This window comes from Oncorhynchus nerka, linkage group LG11 (assembly GCF_034236695.1).
Source record: "Oncorhynchus nerka isolate Pitt River linkage group LG11, Oner_Uvic_2.0, whole genome shotgun sequence".
NCBI lineage: Eukaryota > Metazoa > Chordata > Actinopteri > Salmoniformes > Salmonidae > Oncorhynchus > Oncorhynchus nerka.
The window spans coordinates 59,974,921-60,000,791 of record NC_088406.1 but is presented as its reverse complement, the minus strand read 5'-3'; the positions used below and the strand labels follow the sequence as shown (position 1 = coordinate 60,000,791).

Here is a 25,871-nt window from a genome sequence, read left to right as displayed (position 1 = left end):
AGGCTCAATCAACCAATGACACCATTGGTTACTGTATAATATGTCTGAAACACCTGTCATCACTCACGATTCTGTAAGTAGACTGGAATTACAGTAGTGTCTAGTGCTGAAATTTCCCTTGACATATTCTGCTAAGAGAAGCACGTGACATGGCATTACCTCAAGGCAGCTCGCACCATTTCACCACAGAGTAAAGAATAGGAGGATGGAGGGGTGCCTCTTTCTCCTCGTCTCTCACTATTCTCCTTTTGCTGTCATCTCTTTCCCTCTAATCTTCATCTGCTTATTTCTCTCTCTCTCTTTACTCTTCTGTGTCTTTCTTCCACCCCCTCTCCTCTTGTTCTCTCTCTTTCTTCCTCCACTGGGGTTTTTCTTAAAACATGAAGCCCACGGCGTACCAGCAGCTCAGGCCTATGCGTAGTCCAGGGAAACTTGCCAAATGTTCTACCTGCTGGGAACCTGCTGTGCTACTGCCTAACATAGAGATGGGAGGACAATGTACAGTCGTGGCCAAAAGTTTTGAGAATGACACAAATATTAATTCTCACAAAGTCTGCTGCCTCAGTTTATATGATGGCAATTTGCATATACTCCAGAATGTTATGAAGAGTGATCAGATGAATTGCAATTAATTGCAAACTCCCTCTTTGCCATGCAAATGAACTGAATCCCCCCCAAAACATTTCCACTGCATTTCAGCCCTGCCACAAAAGGACCTGCTGACATCATGTCAGTGATCCTCTCGCTAACACAGGTGTGAGTGTTGACGAGGACAAGGCTGGAGATCACTCTGTCATGCTGATTGAGTTCGAATAACAGACTGGAAGCTTCAAAAGGAGGGTGGTGCTTAGAATCATTGTTCTTCCTCTGTCAGCCATGGTTTCCTGCACGGAAACATGTGCCGTCCTCATTGCTTTGCACAAAAAGGGCTTCACAGGCAACAATATTGCTGCCAGTAAGATTGCACCTAAATTAACCATTTATCGGATCATCAAGAACTTCAAGGAGAGCGGTTCAATTGTTGTTAAGAATGCTTCAGAGAGCCCAAGAAAGTCCAGCAAGTGCCAGGAACGTCTCCTAAAGTTGATTCAGCTGTGGGATCAGGGCACCACCAGTACAGAGCTTGCTCAGGAATGGCAGCAGGCAGGTGTGAGTGCATCTGCACAGTGAGGCAAAGACTTTTGGAGGATGGTCTGGTGTCAAGAAGGGCAGCAAAGAAGCCACTTCTCTCCAGGAAAAACATCAGGGACAGACTGATATTCTGCAAAAGGTACAGGGATTGGACTGCTGAGGACTGGGGTAAAGTCATTTTCTCTGATGAATCCCCTTTCCGATTGTTTGGGGCATCCGTAAAAAAGCTTGTCCGGAGAAGACAAGGTGAGCACTACCATCAGTCCTGTGTCATGCCAACAGTAAAGCATCCTGAGACCATTTATGTGTGAGGTTGCTTCTCAGCCAAGGGAGTGGACTCACTCACAATTTTACCTAAGAACACAGCCATGAATAAAGAATAAAGAACACATCCTCCGAGAGCAACTTCTCCCAACCATCCAGGAACAGTTTGGTAACGAACAATGCCTTTTCCAGCATGATGGAGCACCTTGCCATAAGGCAAAAGTGATAACTAGGAACAAAACATCGATATTTTGGGTCCATGGCCAGGAAACTTCCCAGACCTTAAACCCATTGAGAACTTGTGGTCAATCCTAAAGAGGCGGGTGGACAAACAAAAACCCTCTAATTCTGACAAACTCCAAGTATTGATTATGCAAGAGTGGGCTGCCATCAGTCAGGATGTGGTCCAGAAGTTAATTGACAGTATGCCGGGGTGGATTGCAGAGGTCTTGAAAAAGAAGGGTCAACACTGCAAATATTGACTCTTTGCATCAACTTCATGTAATTGTCAATAAAAGCCTTTGACACTTATGAAATGCTTATCATTATACTTCAGTATTTCATAGTAACATCTGACAAAAATATCTAAAGATACTGAGGCAGCAAACTTTGTGAAAATTAATATGTTTGTCATTCTCAAAGTGTATCCAAAATTGAACCCTAATCCCTGTTTAGTGCATTTCTTTCGACTAGGGCCCATAGGGTTATGGGTCAAAAGCAGTGAACTATACAGCGAATAGGGTGCCATTTAGGAGGATGCAGACTTGGTCAGGTGGGGTTGAAGAGAACACAAGGCATGGTCATTTACTAGGACCCCCTGCCAGACGCCATAAATGGCCATTGTCAGGAGACCAAGGAATCACAGAGAGAGTGTACTATGCATAGGAATAGGGAAGCATTAGGGGGTGCAGATTAGGAGCATACTGACATTGATTATAATATGTATGTAAAACGTCATTATTCATATTTGTGTTGCCGCTCTATCCATGTACAGTTGAAGTCGGAAGTTTACATACACCTCAGCCAAATACATTTAAACTCAGTTTTTCACAATTCCTGACATTTAATCCTAGTAAAACTGCCCTGTTTTAGGTCAGTTAGGATCACCACTTTGTTTTAAGAATGTGAAATGTCAGAATAATAGTAGAGGTAAGGATTTCTTTCAGCTTTAATTTCTTTCATCACATTCCCAGTGGGTCAGAAGTTTGCATGCACTCAATTAGTATTGGGTAGCATTGCCTTTACATTGTTTAACTTGGGTCAAATGTTTTGGGTTTCCTTCCACAAGCGTCCCACAATAAGTTGGGTGAATTGTGGCCCATTCCTCCTGAGAGAGCTGGTGTAACTGAGTCAGGCTTGTAAGGCCTCCTTGCTCGCACACACTTTTTCAGTTCTGCGCACAAATTTTCTATGGGATTTAGGTCAGGGCTTTGTGATGGCCACTCCAATACCTTTACTTTGTTGTCCTTAAGCTGTTTTGCTACAACTAGTATGCTTGGGGTCATTGTCCATTTGGAAGACCCATTTGCGAGCAAGCTTTAACTTCCTGACTGATGTCTTGAGATGTTGCTTCAATATATCCACATAATTTTCTTTCATCATGATGCCATCTATTTTGTGAAGTGCACCAGTCACTCCTGGTGCAAAGCACCCCCACAACATGATGCTGCCACCCCCGTGCTTCACGTTTGGGATGGTGTTCTGCGGCTTGCAAGCCTACCCCCTTTTTCCTCCAAACGTAACGATGGTCATTATGGCCAAACAGTTTGATTTTTGTTTCATCAGATCAGAGGACATTTCTCCAAAAAGTTTGATCTTTGTCCCCATGTGCAGTTGCAAACCGCAGTCTAGCTTTTTTTGGAGCAGTGGCTTCTTCCTTGCTGGTTATGTCGATATAGGACTCGTTTTACTGTGGATATAGATCATTTTGTACCTGTTTCCTCCAGCATCTTCACAAGGTCCTTTGCTGTTGTTCTGGGATTGATTTGTACTTTTCGCACCAAAGTACGTTCATCTCTAGGAAACAGAATGTGTCTCCTTCCTGAGTGGTATGACGGCTGCGTGGTCCCATGGTGTTGATACTTGCGTACTATTGTTTGTACAGATGAACGTGCTACCTTCAGGCATTTGGAAATTGCTCCCAAGGGTGAACCAGACTTGTGGAGGTCTACCATTTTTTCTGAGGTCTTGGCTGATTTCTTTTGATTTCCCAGGATGTCAAGCAAAGAGTTTGAAGGTAGGCCTTGAAATACATCCACAGGTAAACCTCCAATTGACTCAAATGATGTCAATTATTATCAGAAGCTTCTAAAGCCATGACATAATTTTCTGTAATTTTCCAAGCTGTTTGAAGGCACAGTCAACTTAGTGTATGTAGACGTCTGACCCACTGGAATTGTCATAGAGTGAATTATAAGTGAAATAATCTGTCTGTTAACAATTGTTGGAAAAATTACTTGCCTCATGCACAAAGTAGATGTCCTAACTTACCTGCCAAAACTATAGTCTGTTAACAAGAAATGTGTGGAGTGGTTGAAAAACGAGTTTTAATGATTCCAACATAAGTTTATGTAAACTTCCGATTTCAACTGTATTTATTGTATTAGATTGTGTCATTATGGGCCCTGGTCAAAAGTAATGCACTATATAGGGAATAGGGTGCCATTTGTGAAGCAACCAGAGTCATGGGCAGAGCTCTGTTTTTTTCCACATGCCTGATTATAAATGCAACACACCATCAATATAGAGGTGTGATTTAGTGATGCTTTTGTGTTTGTGTGTGGGTTCTGACAGAGCTTTGCCCCCTGGTTTAATAACAGAAGTCCTGCTGCTGTGTCACCCATGCAGAGAGGCTGATTTATTTCAGGTCTAATTATGCAAAAACAAAATGGCTTCTTCCTTCCTATTGAAATAGAACTTACCACTAGCCTTGAATCCAAACTGGATAGAGCGCAATAGATCAGTTTTGTTTCCAAGCTGGAATTCCACTCTAACTAGAGAAGAAGAGAGGAATTCTAGCCTGTAATCCAAACTGAATAGCAATATGGTTTCACTACATTCAGTTTGTATTTCAGGCTAGAATTCCTCTTTGGAAGGAAGGTTTGGAAAGAGAGAAATTCCAGCCTGAAACCCTAACTAAATATTGTTCTCTTTCACAATATTCCGTTTGGATTCCAGGCTAGAATTCATCCTCCCCAATCAGTGGCAGGAAAGAGAGGGAGCGAGTTAGAGGGAGGGAGAGAATGAAGCTGCCTGCTTTCCTTGGCGGCCTTGGCAAGGTAATGGTCCGTGCTGTTTATTTACACCAGGAGGGAATCTGCTGAGGAGATGGCCGATTAGTCAGGCAACCATATTGTCATCTGCCTGCCTGAACCGGGCTGGCCAGGAGCAGGGAGAAACTCGTGGTTTTCTGGTGTGATGGAGAAAGGGGGTTGTGTGTGTTTCCAAGTGTTTGTATACAGCGTGTGTGTGTGTTTGGTTTGTGTGTGTTAGTGGAATTAGTGGTAATGCTAGCCAGGAGTGGTGGTGGGTGCAGTAATCATGTCCTAGGAGCTGCTTCCACTTTCTGCCTCACTGGCTGCAAGATCAGCATGCAGCACTGCATGAACACAGCTTTAAGGGGGCATTAGTGCGTGTGTGTCTTGTAACCCATTGTGTTTGCGCAATCTGACCCCCGTGAGATCATTAACGTAACTGAAATTCTCATTTTTAAAAGCTCATTCTGTTTGATCATACCCAAATAATGTTGTTGACTCATCCTACTTGAAGTTGTGGCCAAAGCATATTAAAGAAGAAAAAACCCCAGTAAATCCCTATCTCAAACACGTTTTTGCACAGTTTCAAAAAACGCTTGACATTTGCTTGGATAATGGCATCATCCTCTTTGGCTGAGACAGGCCCCTTTGTAATTGGTCCAGCAGCTTTCTCCAAATTCTCTGGTGGGGAAACATGGCCGTGCCCGAATACCAATACTAGCGTACAACATACTTAAACTGCATCCTATGTGCTCATCGTCGCATACTATTTAGCATGTACTGTTTCAGTAAAAAGTGTGCAGTATGCCACGGCCACAACACAGTAGCAGGTATGCAGGTGGGTTTTTCTCAATTCAACAGACATGCATCACATTAACCAGTCTGATAATATCTCATTTCCAATTTGATACATTTACCTATACTCAGGCTGGTTGTAGGCAGACTATCAGATTCAACCTATACCATAGCCCCATACAGCCTTTATTCAAAATTGGAGATTGAAGACAAAAACAGATCAGTTGGTTCCATTTGAACATATTTATTAGTAAAGTCCTGCAACGTACTGTATGTACATGATATCATATAGCCCAGTACACACACTAAAACATTTCACATGTTCAAATCAAAAGGCTATTGCACCGAAACGTGGAATGTCGGCTGCATCGCACATTCAGAACCGCTGGACAGCAGCATAATGAACGAAAGCACTGATCATTGGGAACGAGATCAGAATGACTGCTAAGGCTTGATCCATCAATGGAATAATTAAATAGGTAGCCTACAAAACGAAAACAATCCGTATGTTCCAATCAAAATGCCTGATTAACATGACATCATAGCGCAGTCACATCCTGAGTCCCCCGGTGCCGACACATTCACAAGTCAAAACATGGAAGTTTGAATGACACTGAGGGGCAACGTTGTTACATCAGAATGATTTGATTTGATTAGGATTGTTTTTGGGAGGGGGGGTGGTCTCGGATGGTTGAGGGGCAGCTCTCGGGGACCTGTGGGGGGGGGGGGCTCTTGGAGGGCTGGTGGCATGGCATTTGGGAGCTTGGGCCGGTGGCTGATATTTCGCTGGTTTCGGGTTCCCGTTTTTGACCTTGTGAGAGACCTGTCGACGTGCCCTTGAGCAGGGCGTTGACCCTGGTTGCGTCTGTGGGTCGTTCTGGATGGGAGTCTGTTAGATGATTGAATGGAACATAAATGTTGAGCAGCTTCACTGCAAGTAGATTTCTATTTAAAATATATATATTAAATAAAAGATGGTTTAGTATTTAGTTTAAAAGCTCTGATGAAGACCAAGAGAACAAGAAAGCCTATTCAATGAGAAGTTATTTTTCAAAGATGTAGCCTACGATGCAATACTTCGTTTTAAGGAGAACAAGAACTACTCAGCCTACATTTGAACACCACCTCAGAAGCTTCTCTATGTGGCAACTTCCCAATAAAGTAGCCGAGTTTTGTTGTTTGGCTACTTGAAGAGAACTAGCGCCTATCGCTCATAGTTCACCTCTTCCAATGCATTGTGGGAAAGTATGCATCAAAAAAGTGTGCATCAAATTCCACTAGATTTAGAGACGAAATGAGTATAACATCCTGGCATTAAAATCATACCCCATTTTCTAAACTTCACATAACTATAAAACATTCTATTTCTACATATTGAGAACGTGTCATGTGTTATTGGATCATTTTGGTATCACAGACCCCATATCTGATTATCAGCTGTTGCCAAAGCCGAAACTAGTATGACATCCGGGCATTTAAAGTATACTTGATTTTTTTTTAAATGTCACATACTATGAAACTTAATTTCTTTCACACTCAAATGGCCTACTATTTAGGACACACGTATGGGTATTTGAACACGGGCTCTGGAATGCACAACACACTCACAGCACACTCACAGCACACTCACCGCACACAAGCAAGCCAAGCAATCCTTAGCTGGTGTTAGCAAAAGGGACAAAGCGTCTGCAACAACTGAAGTATCTCGCCAGTCACTTCTATTTCAAATGATGTGGTTTGTAGTTTCAAGTTGTATTAGTCGTATACACAGGATAGACATGGTATATACACTGTCCAACGAAGTGCTTACTCACTTGTACGGTTTGTAAGAGTTGTCCTGCTTGATGTTTGGAAGCCGTCAGCTAACGTTAGCCAACAAGAAAGCAAAGCCAAAGCCGATCCTCCACACATCAACCATCTCGCCTTTCCTGTTTTATGTCAAGAGGAAACCGAGTTAGCTGTTGTTGACTGTAAAAGGTAGCAGCTGAGCTGCCAATAATTAGTTTTAGTTTTTTTAACCAATATACGCCCAAACCCCTGTTGTTTCTAACAGACCAAGCAGGGGCACAGAAAAGCTGATTTTTAACGTCCTTAATCATTAAAAAAAAAAAATTCTAGTTCATATTTCATAATAAATCTGGAACACTGGACAGATACTTTAAACGACTGCTGTGTTCATTTTGTGTATTTATTCAACAGTTATAGCGTTGATTATAATATCTCTGATCAATGTGATCTGCACATTGACTCAGCACCAGTATTCCTTATACAGTATATAGCCACATTATTGTTATTTCTTTGTTACTAATTCCTTTTTTATTTAGCCATTTTTATATTGTTAGTTAAGGGTTTGTAAGCAAGCTTTTCACAGTAAAGTCTACACCTGTTGTATTTGGCGCACGTGACAAATAAAGTTGGATTTGAATCTTTGAAAGACGCCAAGTCATTATTTACTGTACTTTGAAGTATACTGAACAGAAATGTACTGGGTGCGTGTTGGTGGCAGGAAGTCAGGCGCAGGAGAACAAACGTGGTATAAAACGGAGTCGTTGAATAAGTGCTGATCAAACTCAATATATAAAATAACAAAAGTGGGTACAAAACCCGTCGAAGACCAACACATACTATCACAATCACATGCAATCAAACAATCTCCGACAAGGACGTGAGGGGAAACGGAGGGTTAAATACACAACATGTAATCGATGGGATTGGAGCCAGGTGTGATGGAAGACGAGACAAAAGCAATGGAAAATGGAAAATGGATCAGTGGCGGCTAGAAGGTCGGTGACGTCGACCGCCGAACACTGCCCGAACAAGGAGAGACAAAAAAATATGAAACGCAACATGGAACAATTACAGTTCATATAAAGAAATCAGATCATTTAAATAAATCCATTAGCCCCTAATCTATGGATTTCACATGACTCGGAATAAAGATATGGATATTTTCATTAGAGATAGCTTTTAAAAAATGTAGGGGGCTTTGATCAGAAAACCAGTCAGTATCTGGTGTGACCACCATTTGCCTCATGCAGCGTGACACATCTCCTTTGCATTGATCAGGCTGTTGATTGTGGCCTGTGGAATGTTGTCCCTCTCCTCTTCATAGGCAGTGCGAAGTTACTGGTTATTGGCGAGAACTGTAATAGATGTAGTACACGTTGATCCAGAGCATCCCAAACATGCTCAATAGGTGACATGTCTGGTGAGTGTGCAGGCCATGGAAGAACTGAGACATTTTCAGCTTCCAGGAATTGTGTACAGTTGCTTGAGACATGGGGCCGTGCATTATCATGCTGAAACATGAGGTGATCCTGACAGAAGAATGGCACAACAATGGGCCTTAGGGTCTCGTCATGTTATCTCTGTCCATTCCAATTGCCATCGATAAAATGCAATTGGGTTCGTTGTCTGTAGCTTATGCCTGTCCATACCAATAACCCCACCGCCACCATGGGGCACAATGCTGACATCAGCAAACCGCTCGCCCACACAACGCCATACACGTGGTCTGCGGCTGTAAGGCCAGTTGGACGTACTGCCAAATTCTCTAAAAGGACGTTGGTAGAGACATTAACATTAAATTCTCTGGCAGCAACTCTGGTGGATATCCCTGCAGTCAGCATGCCAATTACATGCTCCCCCAACATCTGTGGCATTGTGTTGTGTGATAAAACTGCACATTTTAGAGTGGCCTTTTATTGTACCCAGCACAAGGTGCATCTGTGGAATGATCATGCGGTTTAATCAGCTTATTGATATGCCACACCTTTTAGGTGGCTGGAATACCTTGGCAATGGAGAAATGCTCACTAACAGGGAAGGAATCAAATTTGTGCACAACATTTGAGAGAAATAAGCTTTTTGTGTGTATGGAACATGTATGTGATCTTTTCTTTCAGCTCATGAAACATGGGATCAACATTTTACATGTTGCGTATTTATTTTGGTTCAGTGTATCATGTGAACAAAAAAATGCATCCCAAATGGCAGCCTATTCCCTATATAGTGCACTACTATTGACCAGAGCCCTATTTGCCCTGGTTAAAAATAGTGCACTATGCAGGGATTGTGGTGCCGTTTGGGACACAGACACAAACGCATTCATTTGTTGTGCAAACAGGACAACTGTGCATCTGTGACCATTAGTGCTGCACCACGAGTACTTCGAGTCCATCGTTACTAGTCTGCCTCACACCCTTACTTACTTACTCAAGTGTGGGCGGACAAGCTCACTAAAGCACAATTAAACTGGCAACAAAAAAACAAGTGTGGAAAGGGAACACATTGGGACAATCTAAACACGGGATTTACCACTCGAGGGGAATAGGTAGAGATGGGTCATGTTCATGAAGAAAACGGAACGAAACAGGGACTACTGAATAAGAAATGCACATTTGTGTCTTCCAATGCTACATGTGTGAAAACATTGCAAGCCCAAATTAACATGGTCCCTTAGCTAGCTTTTTCGGCCAATTAACTTGGCTTTCCCAATGTATCCTAGCCTCCCTAAAGACAAGGAAGTGACCCCTGTGTGAATGTATCCCTTCCCTTCAACTCTATACATGCTGCCTGAATGTTGTAGTTAGGACCATTTACTTGTTAATGGTGGAGAAAAAGGTGCCTGTACAAAACGGTGCCCGGGAGCTTTTTAAAAGCAAAGTAGCAAACGCACCATTCTTTCATTTTACCCACCAGGAAACTTGTGGGCCGTTGTAATTTTCTCTGCATGACGTCCAGAACATATTACAGCTACTTTGTGTGCATTTACAAGTGGGACTGAAAAGCCTTTGTCCCGATCCCTCTCTGTGCCTGTGCCTCAAATGGCACCCTATTCCCAAATGGTCCCGTGGGCACTGGTGTAAAGAAGTGCACTATATAGTGAATAGGGTTACCTCAGTATATACTAGAGGTAGACTCATATGGCTTCTCACAATAGAGGGCCCGGAAAGGACTTGCTAATTGCCCCTGCTATTTCGATGATTGGGTTGTTTTTCTGCTGTAGGAATGAGTACAGTGGAGAAATGACATGCCATTAGTAAAGAAAATAGTGCACAACCATTTTATAAACTACTTCTGATGTACAAAACAAGACTATTTCTTAACCCTGCTTCTTAAACACATTTTTCATCTATTTTCCCTCACCATGTTTCTGCGTGTGTGCATGTCTCAGTGCCCTGACTCGGCCTGCAAGCAGGACCTGCTGGCCTACCTGCAGAGAATCGCCCTGTACTGCCACCAGCTCAACATCTGTAGCAAGGTCAAGGCCGAGGTCCAGAACCTGGGAGGAGAGCTCATCGTCTCTGGGGTAAGTCTCACCACACAACACCCTAAGATGGTACAGTCAAGGCTCTGGGTCTCCGTCAATAGTTGTATTCAGGTGCATAAAACACTGGTGAGCAGCAATGTTCTGTCTGTGGGCCTCGTTCCTTTATCTCAATAGTTACAAGGGACCTTCCCTAGGCTTCCTCCCTCCTCGTTTCTTACAATTCCTCTCAAAAGGGCATTGGAGGAGTTCTGAGAGAGAGCCTTGGATCCTCTCATTCAATGCACTTTGAGAGGAATTGATTAAACAACAATGGAGGGAGCAAGGATTTGAACGCTCGTAACGTTTTCAGACAGCTCTAGTCTGTTCTCCATCAGCGCTTGTCTGAAAACACACGACAGATGATGGCAGCGTTATGGTGGATACTAACTACTGAACTGCTTAGACGCATGTCAGTTAGTTTCAACTTTAAATGTTATTTTAAGCTAACGCTGAACAGGTGGAAATGAAATGCATGCCAAATCTCAAATCCACTATGCACTTGTGGGGTGAATCTCAATCATGTCACTTGGCATCCTTCCCTTGTCCACTTGTCTTGATCGAGAGGGGAAAGAAAGCTAGTTGATACTGTTGATTTACACCCCATTTCTAGGAAATGGTATGGTGTTTTGGAAAGGACTTTATATCCTTAGGCTCTAGTACAGAATGCTGGCTGTCAAAGACCACCTTTCAGAGAGACTCAGAGTCCAGGCATTCTCTTTGATATTTTCTTTCTTTCAGCAATTACCCTATGATCTTACATAACATTATAACATTTCAAAATGATTACACAATAAATGTGGCAGTATATTGTCCAATGGCAGTAGAAACGTTAATGGATAATATTGTAGCAATCCTTGCCATACTGAGCCACGTTCTCACCAGTCAACCCTATTGGTGCGATGCGTTTGTCGCCTTTCACGCCAGCAACCCGGGTTCGCTTCCTTGCTCTGCCATTTTGCTACAATATGCTAAAAGCTCAAATGATGCCAATCAATAGAGCAGTGATCAAATGTTATTGGTTGTGTACACATATACTACATGGCCAAAGGTATGTGGACACCCCTTCAGAGCAGCGACCGTGGACCCTCTGCTGCTGTCTCCCTCTCTCCGCTGGGACTAATGTTGTGTTCAAAACAACTGAGAACTCGGAAATCTCCGACTTCCAACTTCAGTGCGTTCAAGGGAATTCTGGAGAAAAAACGCGATCTGACTGGGAAAAATTATCCATCTCGGAATTCCAAGTTGGAAACTCTGGCATCTTTCTAGAGCTCTGACTTTCCGACCTGAAGATCACCGATGTCATGATTTGACCTCGTTTTTTTGAGGGGGGATTTCCTAGCTGTCTTGAATGCACCGTGAACATCAGAAGCATGTACCATCAGTCAAGTAAAATTTTAAAAAGCAATTATTTGAAAATGAATTGTATTACCATCACATTAAGCAAAGCCAAGTGTCGGCTGGAGTGGTGTAAAGCTCGACGCCATTGGATACTCTGGAGCAGTGGAAACGCATTCGTGTCACCATCTGGCAGTCCAACGGCCGAATCTAGGTTTGGCGGATGCCAGGAGAACGCTACCTGCCTGAATGCATAGTGCCAACTGTAAAGTTTGGTGGTGGAGGAATAATGGTATGGGGCTGTTTTTCATGGTTTGGACCCCTTAGTTCCAGTGAAGGGAAATCAAAAAATTTTACGAATTGTAAAAATGTCCACAATCATCTGTTGAAATAGAAACACTCCTCTCTTTCCCTTCGCGGTGCCAACCCCAACCCAGGGAGTCCTCAACACAACTGACAATTAAGCGTTGAAAAACATGGCCCTCGCTACACGACACCTACTTTTTTTTCCCCCCAGACACTTCTTAATTAGCAGTTGGTGGATGTCAGGTGTACCTCCTCTTCTCTCCCTGCGTTTTGTTTGGCTGACATTTAGAGGCTGCGGCTGGCCCCCCCTACCCCCTTGCCCCCCCACCCCGAGAAGGGAGTCAACCGCTAGAATTAATTGGCTCCGAACTCCAGCTGGTCACTATAAAAAGGTTAGCAGCACGGTGGGTGCCCCTGATACCCCGAATTATGCTTAAAATACCAAGTAATATGCAGCCATTTAATCCCGACAAGATGAGCTGAAACTCTATGGGCACTACGTCTGAAATGGCACCCTATTTTGACCAGCACAAAATGTGTTCACTATCACAGGCTCTGGTCGAAAGTAGTGCGCTATATAGGGAACAGGGTGCCATTGGTGGACACCCGCTTTCTCTTAATGAGGCTGTCATATCAGAGATGTGTTGGAGGCACAGCGGTCACTCTGACCCTGTCCAGCTACTCAGGGCTCTGAAGACGAGTGAGGGACCTGCTATCGCCCTGCGGGGGAGACCAGAGACAGAGATATCACCTCTGTACTGTAAGAACCGCTGGCTTGATAAAGCCTTCTTCAGTGAGAGCTCTTTGCCGCAGGCAGTCCTTGTTATCTTGCAGCGTGACATGGGATGTCTGAAAGACTCTGAAGAAAGGGCTGCATCTCAATACCCTTTCATTGAAGAAATAACAGGTCTCCAATTGGTTGGTTAGTATTAATGCTTACACCTGCCCAATAGATATGCTTCATTGAAGTCCTGAAAGAAATCCAATTGGTTGGATTATTGCTTATTGCTCACCTATCCAATCACTTAGCGCTTCCTTTTCCCCTCTCCTTCTTCCCACCTCTCCCCCTCCCCTCCCTTCTCCCCCCCTCTCCTCCCCCCTCTCCTTCTTCCCACCTCTCCCCCTCTCCTTCTTCCCACCTCTCCCTCCCCTCTCCTTCTTCCCACCCCCCTCCCTCTCCTTCTTCCCACCTCCCTCCCCTCTCCTTCTTCCCACCCCCTCCCCCTCCTTCTTCCCACCCCCCTCCCCTCTCCTTCTTCCCACCTCTCCTCTCCTCTCCTTCTTCCCACCTCTCCCCCTCTCCTTCTTCCCACCTCCCCCTCTCCTTCTTCCCACCCTCCCCCCTCCCCTCTCCTTCTTCCCACCTCCTCCCCTCTCCTTCTCCCCCCTCCCCCTTCTCCCCCTCTCCTTCCTCCCTCCCTCCCCCCTCCTTCTTTCCCACCCCCTCCCCTCCTCCTTCTTCCTCCCCCCCTCCTTCTTCCCCCCCCTCTCCTTCTTCCCACCTCTCCCCCTCTCCTTCTTCCCACCTCTCCCCCCTCTCCTTCTTCCCACCTCTCCCTCCCCTCTCCTTCTTCCCACCTCTCCCTCCCCTCTCCTTCTTCCCACCCCCCTCCCCTCTCCTTCTTCCCACCTCTCCCTCTTCCCCCTCTCCTTCTTCTTCCCACCTCTCCCTCTCCTCTCCTTCTTCCCACCTCTCCCCCCTCTCCTTCTTCCCACCTCCCCCTTCTCCTTCTTCCCACCTCTCCCTCCTCTCCTTCTTCCCACCTCCCCCCTCTCCTTCTTCCCACCTCTCCCTCCCCTCTCCTTCTTCCCACCCCCCTCCCTTCCCCTCTCCTTCTTCCCACCCCCTCCCCTCTCCTTCTTCCCACCTCTCCCTCCCTCTCCTTCTTCCCATCCCCCCTCTCATTCTTCCCACCTCCCCCACTCTCCTTCTTCCCATCTCTCCCCCTCTCCTTCTTCCCACCCCTCCCCCTCTCCTTCTTCCCCCTCCCCCCACTCTCCTTCTTCCCACCTCTCCCCCCTCTCCTTCTTCCCACCTCTCCCCCCTCTCCTTCTTCCCACCTCCCCCCTCTCCTTCTTCCCCCCTCCTTCTTCTTCCCCCCCCCTCTCCTTCTTCCCACCTCTCCCTCCCCTCTCTTTCTTCTCACCTCTCCCCCTCCTCTCCTCCCTTCCTCCCCTCATGGGGTCTGCAGAATGTTGCATGCGCAGTTGATGATGCAGGTTTGCGGTTGACCTGACCATTGCTTCCATTGCAGGTGTTATATATGTGACGGTTTATATGTGATGGTTTTTCACCTATCCATTTTAATGTATAAAGCTGAACGAGTAAAAGCAGTTCCTATGTAACTACAATGTTTTTACCACAGTTCATACTATAGTAGTGAAATAGGTGTATCCGTGCAACGTAAGATATGGTGTTGGTACAAGGTTCTTAACTTCTAAGTTGTCCTCTGTCTCTCTCCGTAGCTGGACAGCGCCACCTCCCTCATCCAGGCGGCCAAGAACTTGATGAACGCTGTGGTGCTCACAGTCAAAGCCAGCTACGTGGCGTCCACCAAGTACGCCAAGGTGTACGGCGCCGCCGCCGTCAACTCGCCTGTGGTCAGCTGGCGCATGAAGGCGCCCGAGAAGAAGCCCTTGGTGAAGCGGGAGAAGCCTGAGGAGTGCCAGACCCGCGTTCGACGGGGCTCGCAGAAGAAGCACATCTCGCCCGTCCAGGCCCTCAGCGAGTTCAAGGCCATGGACTCATTCTAAAGATGTCCGCCGCCACGACGGATGTCACTGGAACCAAGAAAAACAACACCGACAACGAGAAGTTTAAGAAAACTCCCCTTCTTTCTTTGTGTTAATTTGTTTCTTTTGGTGAGATGAGAGTTATGCTGATAATAACACCGCCTCCTTTCTCCCTTTTGAGCGAAGGGTCGATGAAAAAAACCTACCCGGAGGACTTTGCTATCCCGCCACCTGTTCTGAACTACAGCTCCCATGAACACTTTGGGGCTTCTCGGCGAATGGGGAGCCAGCGTGCTCCCACCCATATTTATGACTATTATTACTACTGTAGCTTAACCGTGTGAGAGCCAAATGTGTGACACTAAAAACAAGAACTTACTTTAAAAAAAACGGGAGTTAAAAAGTTAAAAACAAAACATAGAAGAAGAGGGGCACCTAAATGGCCGTCAATATTATTATTACTATTGTGGTACTGACCGGCTGCTCGTACACACATTAACTGTCTGAATGGAAACGATGAATGGCGCAGTAGTGAAATCACTGTAACAAGAGGATTGATCTATCACGGCTGATAAACTTTGGGCGGCATTTTCGTGGTGCAAAAAGAGCGCAGGTTTGTGCAAAAATGACTGTAAACCTCGAAATAATCAGGCAGGGAGATGTAATTATTTCTTCGACAATGTGCATTATTAAGGAGACCATTGAACTAGAGTTTAGTTTACTGAGTAATGCATGTGCAGACCTGATGAAACGTTTCAACTTAAATCACACTGCCTGACTATGAAGAGGTTTATAGTATTACCCCCACAGATCTGTGCTTTTGATAATATTCCCCTCCTAACTTAATCTTGTATGTTGTCCACGGTTTGAACGTTACCTTACCTGTAGAGCTAGGAATAACTTATATTTAAGGTAACTGAAAGTGTTTGGCATCCAAGTCATTTGTTTCCTTGTTCCTTCCCGACCCATAACGACGTTCCTGAACGATGCACACACTTTATGGTCCTATGGTATTGCCTTTAAAAAATATAAAAAATTCTCATGATGATATCACTAACTATATCGCAGCCTGATTGGATTATTGTGTAGAGTCTAATAGTAGACACGGAGAGGTATGACTAGTTGTGGTTTGCTCAGAGAACATAAGGCTGCGTTTAGACAAGGCAGCCCGATTCTGATATTTTTTTACTGATTTGTCTTTTAATCAGTTCAGCTATCAAAAAGATCTGATGTGAAAGATCGGATGTGATTAGTCAAAAGTGAAATTAGTGGAAAGATGATCAGAATTAGGGTGCCTGACTAAATGAAGCCCTAGAGTCCTACATACATACACATACAGGTAATTGCCAAAATAATGGAAATGTGAGTAAATGAAGGATATAACGTATATTAAAAGCAGATGCTTCCACACAGGTGTAGTTCTTGAGTTAATTAAGCAATTAACATCCCAGCATGCTTAGGCTCATGTATAAAAATGCTGGGCAGGCCATTATTTGGGCTACCTACCATGGCCCCCATAGAATGACAATACCATCCACACAGCATGAATGGCCATGGAATGGTTTGATGAGCATGAAAACGATGTAAACCATATGCCACGGCCGTCTGTCACCAGATCTCCACCCAATTGAACACTTATGGGAGATTCTGGAGTGGAGACAGCATTTTCCACCACCATCAACAAAACAGGACATGATGGATTTGGGTTGCATCCCTCCAATATAGTTCCAGACACAGAATCTATGCTTAGGCACATTGAAACTGCTCTGGCTCGTGTTGGCCCACTGCCCTATTAACACACTTTATGTTGGCATTTCCTTTCTACTGGCAGTTACCTGTACATACATACAAACAAGTACCTTTATATTCACTGTTCTCTAATAAACCCCTCAACTTGACTGACCACCCTCCACGCCTGTTTCTTCATAACTCACAAGCGCCTATATTTTTTTTTATATAGTACAACAGATATTATAATTATAAGGTGGGTTTTCAATTCAATTTCAGATCATGGCTTTCCAGAATGTGATTGATTTGCACACTAGTGGAAAGCTATTATCTGCAATTGCATGAATACCAGTCTAATTCTGCACAATTCTTACCCACCGTAGAATGTTACACGTTTCCTGGTTCCTTAGAGGGGCTAATACAAATGTATCTACAGTGGGGCAAAAAAGTATTTAGTCAGCCACCAATTGTGCAAGTTCTCCCTCTTAAAAAGAAGAGAGAGGCCTGTAATTTTCATCATAGGTACACTTCAACTATGACAGACAAAATGAGAAGAAAAAAAATCCAGAAAATCACATTGTAGGATTTTTAATGAATTTATTTGCAAATTATGGTGGAAAATAAGTATTTGGTCACCTACAAACAAGCAAGATTTCTGGCTCTCACAGACCTGTAACTTCTTCTTTAAGAGGCTCCTCTGTCCTCCACTCGTTACCTGTATTAATGGCACCTGTTTGAACTTGTTATCAGTATAAAAGACACCTGTCCACAACCTCAAACAGTCACACTCCAAACTCCACTATGGCCAAGACCAAAGAGCTGTCAAAGGACACCAGAAACAAAATTGTAGACCTGCACCAGGCTGGGAAGACTGAATCTGCAATAGGTAAGCAGCTTGGTTTGAAGAAATCAACAGTGGGAGCAATTATTAGGAAATGGAAGACATACAAGCCCACTGATAATCTCCCTCAATCTGGGGCTCCACGCAAGATCTCACCCCGTGGGGTCAAAATGATCACAAGAACGGTGACCTAGTGAATGACCTGCAGAGAGCTGGGACCAAAGTAACAAAGCCTACCATCAGTAACACACTACGCCGTCAGGGACTCAAATCCTGCAGTGCCAGACGTGTCCCCCTGCTTAAGCCGGTACATGTCCAGGCCCGTCTGAAGTTTGCTAGAGAGCATTTGGATAATCCAGAAGAAGATTGGGAGAATGTCATATGGTCAGATGAAACCAACATAGAACTTTTTGGTAAGAACTCAACTCGTCGTGTTTGGAGGACAAAGAATGCTGAGTTGCATCCAAAGAACACCATACCTACTGTGAAGCATGGGGGTGGAAACATCATGCTTTGGGGCTGTTTTTCTGCAAAGGGACCAGGACGACTGATCCGTGTAAAGGAAAGAATGAATGGGGCCATGTATCGTGAAATTTTGAGTGAAAACCTCCTTCCATCAGCAAGGGCATTGAAGATGAAACGTGGCTGGGTCTTTCAGCATGACAATGATCCCAAACACACCGCCCGGGTAACGAAAGAGTGGCTTCGTAAGAAGCATTTCAAGGTCCTGGAGTGGCCTAGCCAGTCTCCAGATCTCAACCCCATAGAAAATCTTTGGAGGGAGTTGAAATCCGTTTTTGCCCAGCAACAGCCCCAAAACATCACTGCTCTAGAGGAGATCTGCATGGAGGAATGGGCCAAAATACCAGCAACAGTGTGTGAAAACCTGGTGAAGACTTACCGAAAACGTTTGACCTCTGTCATTGCCAACAAAGGGTATATAACAAAGTAATGACCAAATACTTATTTTCCACCATAATTTGCAAATAAATTCATTAAAAATCCTACAATGTGATTTTCTGGATTTTGTCTGTCATAGTTGAAGTGTACCTATGATGAAAATGACAGGCCTCTCTCATCTTTTTAAGTGGGAGAACTTGCACAATTGGCGGCTGACTAAATACCTTTTTGCCCCACTGCATGCCAGGCAGTACACTATTTACCTTTTTAAGAGTTCAGATATTCATAATGCCTATTCAACTTTGTACCTGAAACTGAAAGATGACCAGAAATCACAAATACCGACACTCACCATATCATTTCCCAGGATGGCCATGTCACAATTCTCCAGCCTTTTCTCAAAGAGTGCACATCGTGGATTTAACATGATAGGAAGTGTGCAAGTGCGCATTTTGGGAGCTGGGTGGAAAATTTGGACATAGCCTTAAGAACAAATAAACAGGCTGTGGCCCGATCCTCTACCTTTCTCCCAATGTGTGCTCTGGTTCATCACAGACCTGAAAGGAACAGACTGGTGTAATACTCCCTGTATAATACCCTTTGGGTGAGAAGGTCAGAGGGGCAGGACTTCTGACCCCGTCCAATGGGTTTTGAGAAGGAGGCGAGAAGTTAAGAAAATCCAAATGAGATTCTCCCCAATGTTCACAATGTGTAAGCCCTGTGTCAGAAACATACAGACAGTGTACTGCAGACCGACATGGATTTGAAAAGAACAGAGTGGTGGAGGGAATATGGTGGAATACTCGGTATAATACCAATAACACATAAGCTTCATGTAGCTCACTGCAACAAGCAAACAGACAGGGTAGTGCCGAATAAATCAAATCAAATCAAATGTATTTGTCACATACACATGGTTAGCAGATGTTAATGCGAGAGTAGCGAAATGCTTGCGCTTCTAGTTCCGACAATGCAGTAATAACCAACGAGTAATCTAACCTAACAATTCCAAAACTACTACCTTATACACACAAGTGTAAAGGGATAAAGTATATGTACATAAAGACCCAGACTCTGAGCTCTGCTGTGTGAAGGCATCGGAGTCCATATCGAACAGATGAGCTCTCGTCAATTGTCATTAGAGAGGGAGAGAGGGAGAGGGAGCAGTGAAGAGACAGTAGGAGAGGGAGGGTGAGAGGGAGAGGGAGCAGTGAAGGGACAGTAGGAGAGGGAGGGAGAGAGGGAAGGAGAGAGGCAAGGAGAGAGGCAAGGAGAGAGGGAAGGAGAGAGGGAAGGAGAGGGAGCAGTGAAGGGACAGTAGCAGAGGGAGGGAGAGAGGGAAGGAGAGAAGGAGTGGGAGCAGTGAAGGGACAGTAGGAGAGGGAGGGAGAGAGGGAAGGAGAGAGGGAAGGAGAGAGGGAGAGGGAGCAGTGAAGGGACAGTAGGAGAGGGAAGGAGAGAGGGAAGGAGAGAGGGAGGGAGAGAGGGAGCAGTGAAGGGACAGTAGGAGAGGGAGGGAAAGAGGGAAGAAGAGAGGGAAGGAGAGAGGGAGGGAGAGAGGGAGCAGTGAAGGGACAGTAGGAGAGGGAGGGAGAGAGGGAAGGAGAGAGGGAGAGGGAGAAGTGAAGAGACAGTAGGAGAGGGAGGGAGAGAGGCAAGGAGAGAGGGAGAGGGAGCAGTGAAGAGACAGTAGGAGAGGGAGGGAGAGAGGGAAGGAGAGGGAAGGAGAGAGGGAGCAGTGAAGGGACAGTAGGAGAGGGAGGGAGAGAGGGAAGGAGAGAGGGAAAGAGAGAGGGAGCAGTGAAGAGACAGTAGGAGAGGGAGTGAGAGAGGGTAGGAGAGGGGGAAGGAGAGAGGGAGAGAGGGTAGGAGAGAGGGAGAGAGGGAAGGAGAGAGGGAGGGAGAGAGGGAAGGAGAGAGGGAGAGATGGAAGGAGAGAGGGAGCAGTGAAGGGACAGTAGGAGAGGGAGGGAGATAGGGAAGGAGAGAAGGAGAGGGAGCAGTGAAGGGACAGTAGGAGAGGGAGGGAGATAGGGAAGGAGAGAGGGAGGGAGAGAAGCAAGGAGAGAGGGAAGGAAAGAGGGAGAGGGAGCAGTGAAGAGACAGTAGGAGAGGGAGGGAGATAGGGAAGGAGGGAGGGAGGGAGAGAGGCAAGGAGAGAGGGAAGGAGAGAGGGCGAGGGAGAAGTGAAGAGACAGTAGGAGAGGGAGGGAGAGGGAAGGAGAGAGGGAAGGAGAGAGGAAAGAGAGAGGGAGCAGTGAAGAGACAGTAGGAGAGGGAGGGAGAGAGGGTAGGAGAGAGGGAGAGAGGGAAGGAGAGAGGGAAGGGAGAGGGAAGGAGAGAGGGAGAGGGAAGGAGAGAGGGAGGGAGAGAGGGAGCAGTGAAGGGACAGTAGGAGAGGGAGGGGAGAGAGGGAAGGAGGGAGAGGGAGAAGTGAAGAGACAGTAGGAGAGGGAGGGAGAGAGGCAAGGAGAGAGGGAGAGGGAGCAGTGAAGAGACAGTAGGAGAGGGAGGGAGAGAGGGAAGGAGAGAGGGAAGGAGAGAGACGGAGCAGTGAAGGGACAGTAGGAGAGGGAGGGAGAGAGGGAAGGAGAGAGGGAAAGAGAGAGGGAGCAGTGAAGAGACAGTAGGAGAGGGAGTGAGAGAGGGTAGGAGGAGAGAGGGAGAGGGGAAGGAGAGAGGGAGAGAGGGTAGGAGAGAGGGAGAGAGGGAAGAGAGAGGGAGGAGAGAGGAAGGAGAGAGGGAGAGATGGAAGGAGAGAGGGAGCAGTGAAGGGACAGTAGGAGAGGGAGGGAGATAGGGAAGGAGAGAAGGAGAGGGAGCAGTGAAGGGACAGTAGGAGAGGGAGGGAGATAGGGAAGGAGAGAGGGAGGAGAGAAGCAAGAGAGAGGGAAGGAAAGAGGGAGAGGGAGCAGTGAAGAGACAGTAGGAGAGGGAGGGAGATAGGGAGGAGGGAGGGAGGGAGGGAGGGAGAGAGGCAAGGAGAGAGGGAAGGAGAGAGGGCGAGGGAGAAGTGAAGAGACAGTAGGAGAGGGAGGGAGAGAGGCAAGGAGAGAGGGACAGGGAGCAGTGAAGAGACAGTAGGAGAGGGAGGGAGAGAGGGAAGGAGAGAGGGAGAGGGAGCAGTGAAGAGACTGTAGGAGAGGGAGGGAGAGAGGGAAGGAGAGAGGGAAGGAGAGAGGGAAAGAGAGAGGGAGCAGTGAAGAGACAGTAGGAGAGGGAGGGAGAGAGGGTAGGAGAGAGGGAGAGAGGGAAGGAGAGAGGGAAGGAGAGAGGGAAGGAGAGAGGGAGAGAGGGAAGGAGAGAGGGAAGGAGAGAGTGAGAGAGGGAGGAGAGGGAGGGAGAGAGGGAAGGAGAGAGGGAGCAGTGAAGGGACAGTAGGAGAGGGAGGGAGGGAGGGAGAGAGGGAAGGAGAGAGGGAGCAGTGAAGGGACAGTAGGAGAGGGAGAGAGGGAGGGAGAGAGGGAAGGAGAGAGGGAGCAGTGAAGGGACAGTAGGAGAGGGAGGGAGAGAGGGAGGGAGAGAGGGAAGGAGAGAGGGAGCAGTGAAGGGACAGTAGGAGAGGGAGGGAGGGAGGGAGAGAGGGACTGTTCTGTAGTAAACAAACCCCCACTAGTCAGCAGCTCAACAATCAGAAGGGGAAGACACCTTCAGCACTGCTGTATGGCCCTGGAAACCAGCGCAAGGTTTGGATACAAGAGCTGAGCATGCTAAAGCATGGTCCAACATAATGCTGCGACATATGCCACCAGACCTGGGTTTCAAATACTTGAAGAATCATTTGAAATACTTTCTCTGTGCCTGTTTGAGCTTGTCCATCTTATGTTAACCAATGGAAAAGTCCCAACACTGCAAATCCCACCCAAACAGACTCTAGAAAAAGCTCAATGTATTTCAAAGATTCTTCAAGTAGTTCACACTCTCATCACCGTACTGAGCCGCGCTGGCCTGCGCCAGCCTGGTTACGCACAGCGGAGTAGTGCAGTTTTAAAGCGAATTTCCTGTAATTCTATCTATTTTCCTTTGTGTTCATGTACTCTCTGGGGAGTGGGGGGCCCACACTACGCCAGCGGCTACACATCCATCCACCATAGTTGCTGGAACCGTGCCAGAAAGGATGTGAAAATTAACGATCCGAGCCAACACAGTACAGTTCGTTCAGGTCTGCACGACAGTCCAACTATTGCATCAGAGAACCTTGAGAGTTCTATAGACATCAGAACAGTTCTCTCTGCAATGTATTTACGACTTGAACGTGGCTCAGGGCCATGCCAAGGGAAATCAAGGCCTTAAAGGCAATAAAGCGAAATGTTCTGAACGTAACAGAAAGGCTGCCTTCCAAACGGCCCCCTATTCCCTATAAAGGGTGCTACCTTTGACCAGAGTCCTACGGAAACCACTTGGAACACGGACAGATTAATACCCTGAATTGCACACTGTATACGTAAGATCGAAGGCTATAGCTTTTCTATTCAGCATTGAGATCCATTGTTCTTCCAATTCAGAATGAGCCGTTTAGATATGCGTTATGTTCTTGATGTCGCACTTGCTTTACGTGCACGAACGCACGCGCACACACCTTGTCCGTCTGATACACGGGTTTGATGAAGACCCTCCGACCCTTCCATCGCTGCTCAGAATCCCTCTCTGTTGGATAGGACACACACGTTTAACAATGATCAATGCCATCCGCTCAACAGACTCGAACAGGGGGGGGGGGCGCTTTCCAATCATAACGCATTGACAGGCTTAATCTCCCCCCCCACTCCACACCATTACACATTAGATACAGGGTTAAAGAAAGGACGTTTTTTACCCAATAAAGCCCGCGGCAGAGAAATAGACCATTACTTTACATTCAATTGGCACAGTCGGATATCATTACTTTACATTGGATGGGCACAGCCATGTGTGGTGTCGGTAATGGATGAACAGAACATGCATGCTGTTACCAATGAATAGCTATTAGCTATTATCAATGAATAGCTGTTATCAATGGGTCATAGATGCTCATTTCAAGTCAATGGCAGCTGCTACCAATAGACCAACCGCTCTCCCACCCTGCATTTAAAGGCCAGTGTGAGGTGGCGTGCAGTACAGTGTGGACCGTTTTCTAAGTCATTCCTTTAAAGGGGCAATCTGAGATTCTAAAAATCAAATAAAAGTGGCCACCCTGACACTTTTTGGGAGGTCAACAGCAAGGAAGGGGCAGGAGAAATGTAACCACTCTAAAACTCACAGAAAGAGCTATAGATGCAAGGACCATCATTTTGAAGCTACGGTACACAATGTGTCACAGGGGTCATTATACAATGTCTACATCATTCATTCATTTAAAAGTGCAGACATGGATGTACCAATCCACAGATTGTCCCTTAAAGAGAACAGCGTCTAATATAAGAGGAGTGAGTCCCTTGAAAAGCAAAAGCTCTCGAAAGACGTCCCCCAGCAGTCTTAAAGTAGTATTAAAAAGCCTGCAGTGTTGCTCGGATCTAATTAAACAAATATGGCCTCCCCTGCTTCCAACACAAAAGGAGGAAGAGAAAGAGACTTCAAATGAATTCTTTTCCCCAGTGGGTATGTCTATACAGCTAACAGACACTATATTATGAGACTTCATGATGGTTTGTGGCCACTAGTCCCTTTGGTGAGACCGAGTGGTTTCCCAGCCCGAACTTGCATGGGTAGCCCTCTACGTCACTAGTGTACATCTCAATGATGTGAAGTGGAGACAACGAAAGGAAACCACTTGAGACTATTGAGATACCCCTTACCCAGGTCAGTTGGCTCTAAACATACCTCGGTTCAATAGTATTTGATTTTTTTTAAGATAGACTTTTGATTTAATCCATTTCCTAGTCCATAAAGAGCAAACTCCACCCAACTGGCACTCCAGGCAGGCAAAATCAAACTTTTAAAAGTATTTGCAAGAAAATAGATACTCTTGGAACCGAGGTCTGACTGCAGAAATGCCACACTGCCTAACCCCGGCCCTTATCCGGAAGAAGGCGGTAAACAAACCGATTTTAATGATACATTACACCAGATGGCAACTTAATGAGACAAAGCTGTCACCGTTTAAACGACTCAGAGCGAGAGAAAGAGAGGGAGGAGAGGAAGGAGGGACAGAGGGATTGGAGGGGGAGGTTCATAAATGCCATAAAAAAATTTGAACAAGGTCATAATAAAGTTGGAGACGGTCCCCAAAAAGACTGGACTGAAGAGAAACATCCCTGATTTATTAATGTCTGTAATGAAATGGAGAGAAAGAGAAGGAAGAGAGAGAGAGAGAGGGAACAAACAAAAGAGGGGAGAGAGAGAGACGAAGGGAGACAGCGAGAGAATGAGAGAAAGAGGGGGAAGGAGGGGAAGAGAGAGAGACGAAGGGAGACAGCGAGAGAATGAGAGAAAGAGGGGGAAGGAGGGGAAGAGAGAGAGACGAAGGGAGACAGCGAGAGAATGAGAGAAAGAGGGGGAAGGAAGGGAAGAGAGAGAGAGACGAAGGGAGACAGCGAGAGAATGAGAGAAAGAGGGGGAAGGAGGGGAAGAGAGAGAGACGAAGGGAGACAGCGAGAGAATGAGAGAAAGAGGGGGAAGGAAGGGAAGAGAGAGAGACGAAGGGAGACAGCGAGAGAATGAGAGAAAGAGGGGGAAGGAGGGGAAGAGTCAGAACCTGAGCCAATGAGGAGCAGGTCCTATCCCACACCTGGGAAATGGAGGACTCTGTCTGATCAAGCCCTTAACTTAACACTATTAAGTAAACACAATTAAGTTTTCAGGGAGAGTGAACGATGTTACTGGGTCTCAGCTGCCAAAGTCCAGATCTTTGTCTCAAAGGCACCCAATTTGAAAAGGGCTTTGGTCAAAAGTAGAGCTTAACATACGTACATATGGTGTGCGTCCCAAATGTCACATTATTCCCTGTCAGACCATCCATGAGGGATGTTTTCTTTGAGGTTAAAATGTGGTTGAGCATTGGTGCTTTTTATGAAGTCTCCTCCTGTAGCCACTTGCAGTTTATCGTACTACACAATAAGCCACGAGCAGAATTTAACCAGAAAGGCTACTGTGCATAAACTACAAATATTTTGGGGGTGAAACATAATGAGTATTGTGCACACACACAAAATACCAGTTTGTCCATCCTGGAGCCATCCTCTGCGGTCTTCTTGGTGGGGTCGATGACATCAGAGGAGTTCTTTTCAGGGGCTCTTTGCCTCTGGCGGGGAACACAGGGAAAGGGGCGTAAGTATTAGTAGTCTTGCAAAAACTGG

At 45.9% G+C, this 25,871-nt stretch overlaps 1 protein-coding gene across 1 annotated transcript in view; it reads left to right on the top strand.

Annotated features, from left to right (window-relative positions):
- The window catches only part of LOC115137525 (catenin alpha-2-like), a 698,212-nt gene extending 681,186 nt beyond the window's left edge, over window positions 1-17,026 (top strand). Inside the window, exons 17-18 of the mRNA XM_065024699.1 lie at window positions 10,620-10,754; window positions 14,862-17,026. Coding sequence (XP_064880771.1) covers window positions 10,620-10,754; window positions 14,862-15,149 — 423 coding nt within the window. The 3' untranslated portion in view covers window positions 15,150-17,026. The remainder of the gene's footprint in view (window positions 1-10,619; window positions 10,755-14,861) is intronic.
- Window positions 17,027-25,871: the final 8,845 nt, after the last annotated feature.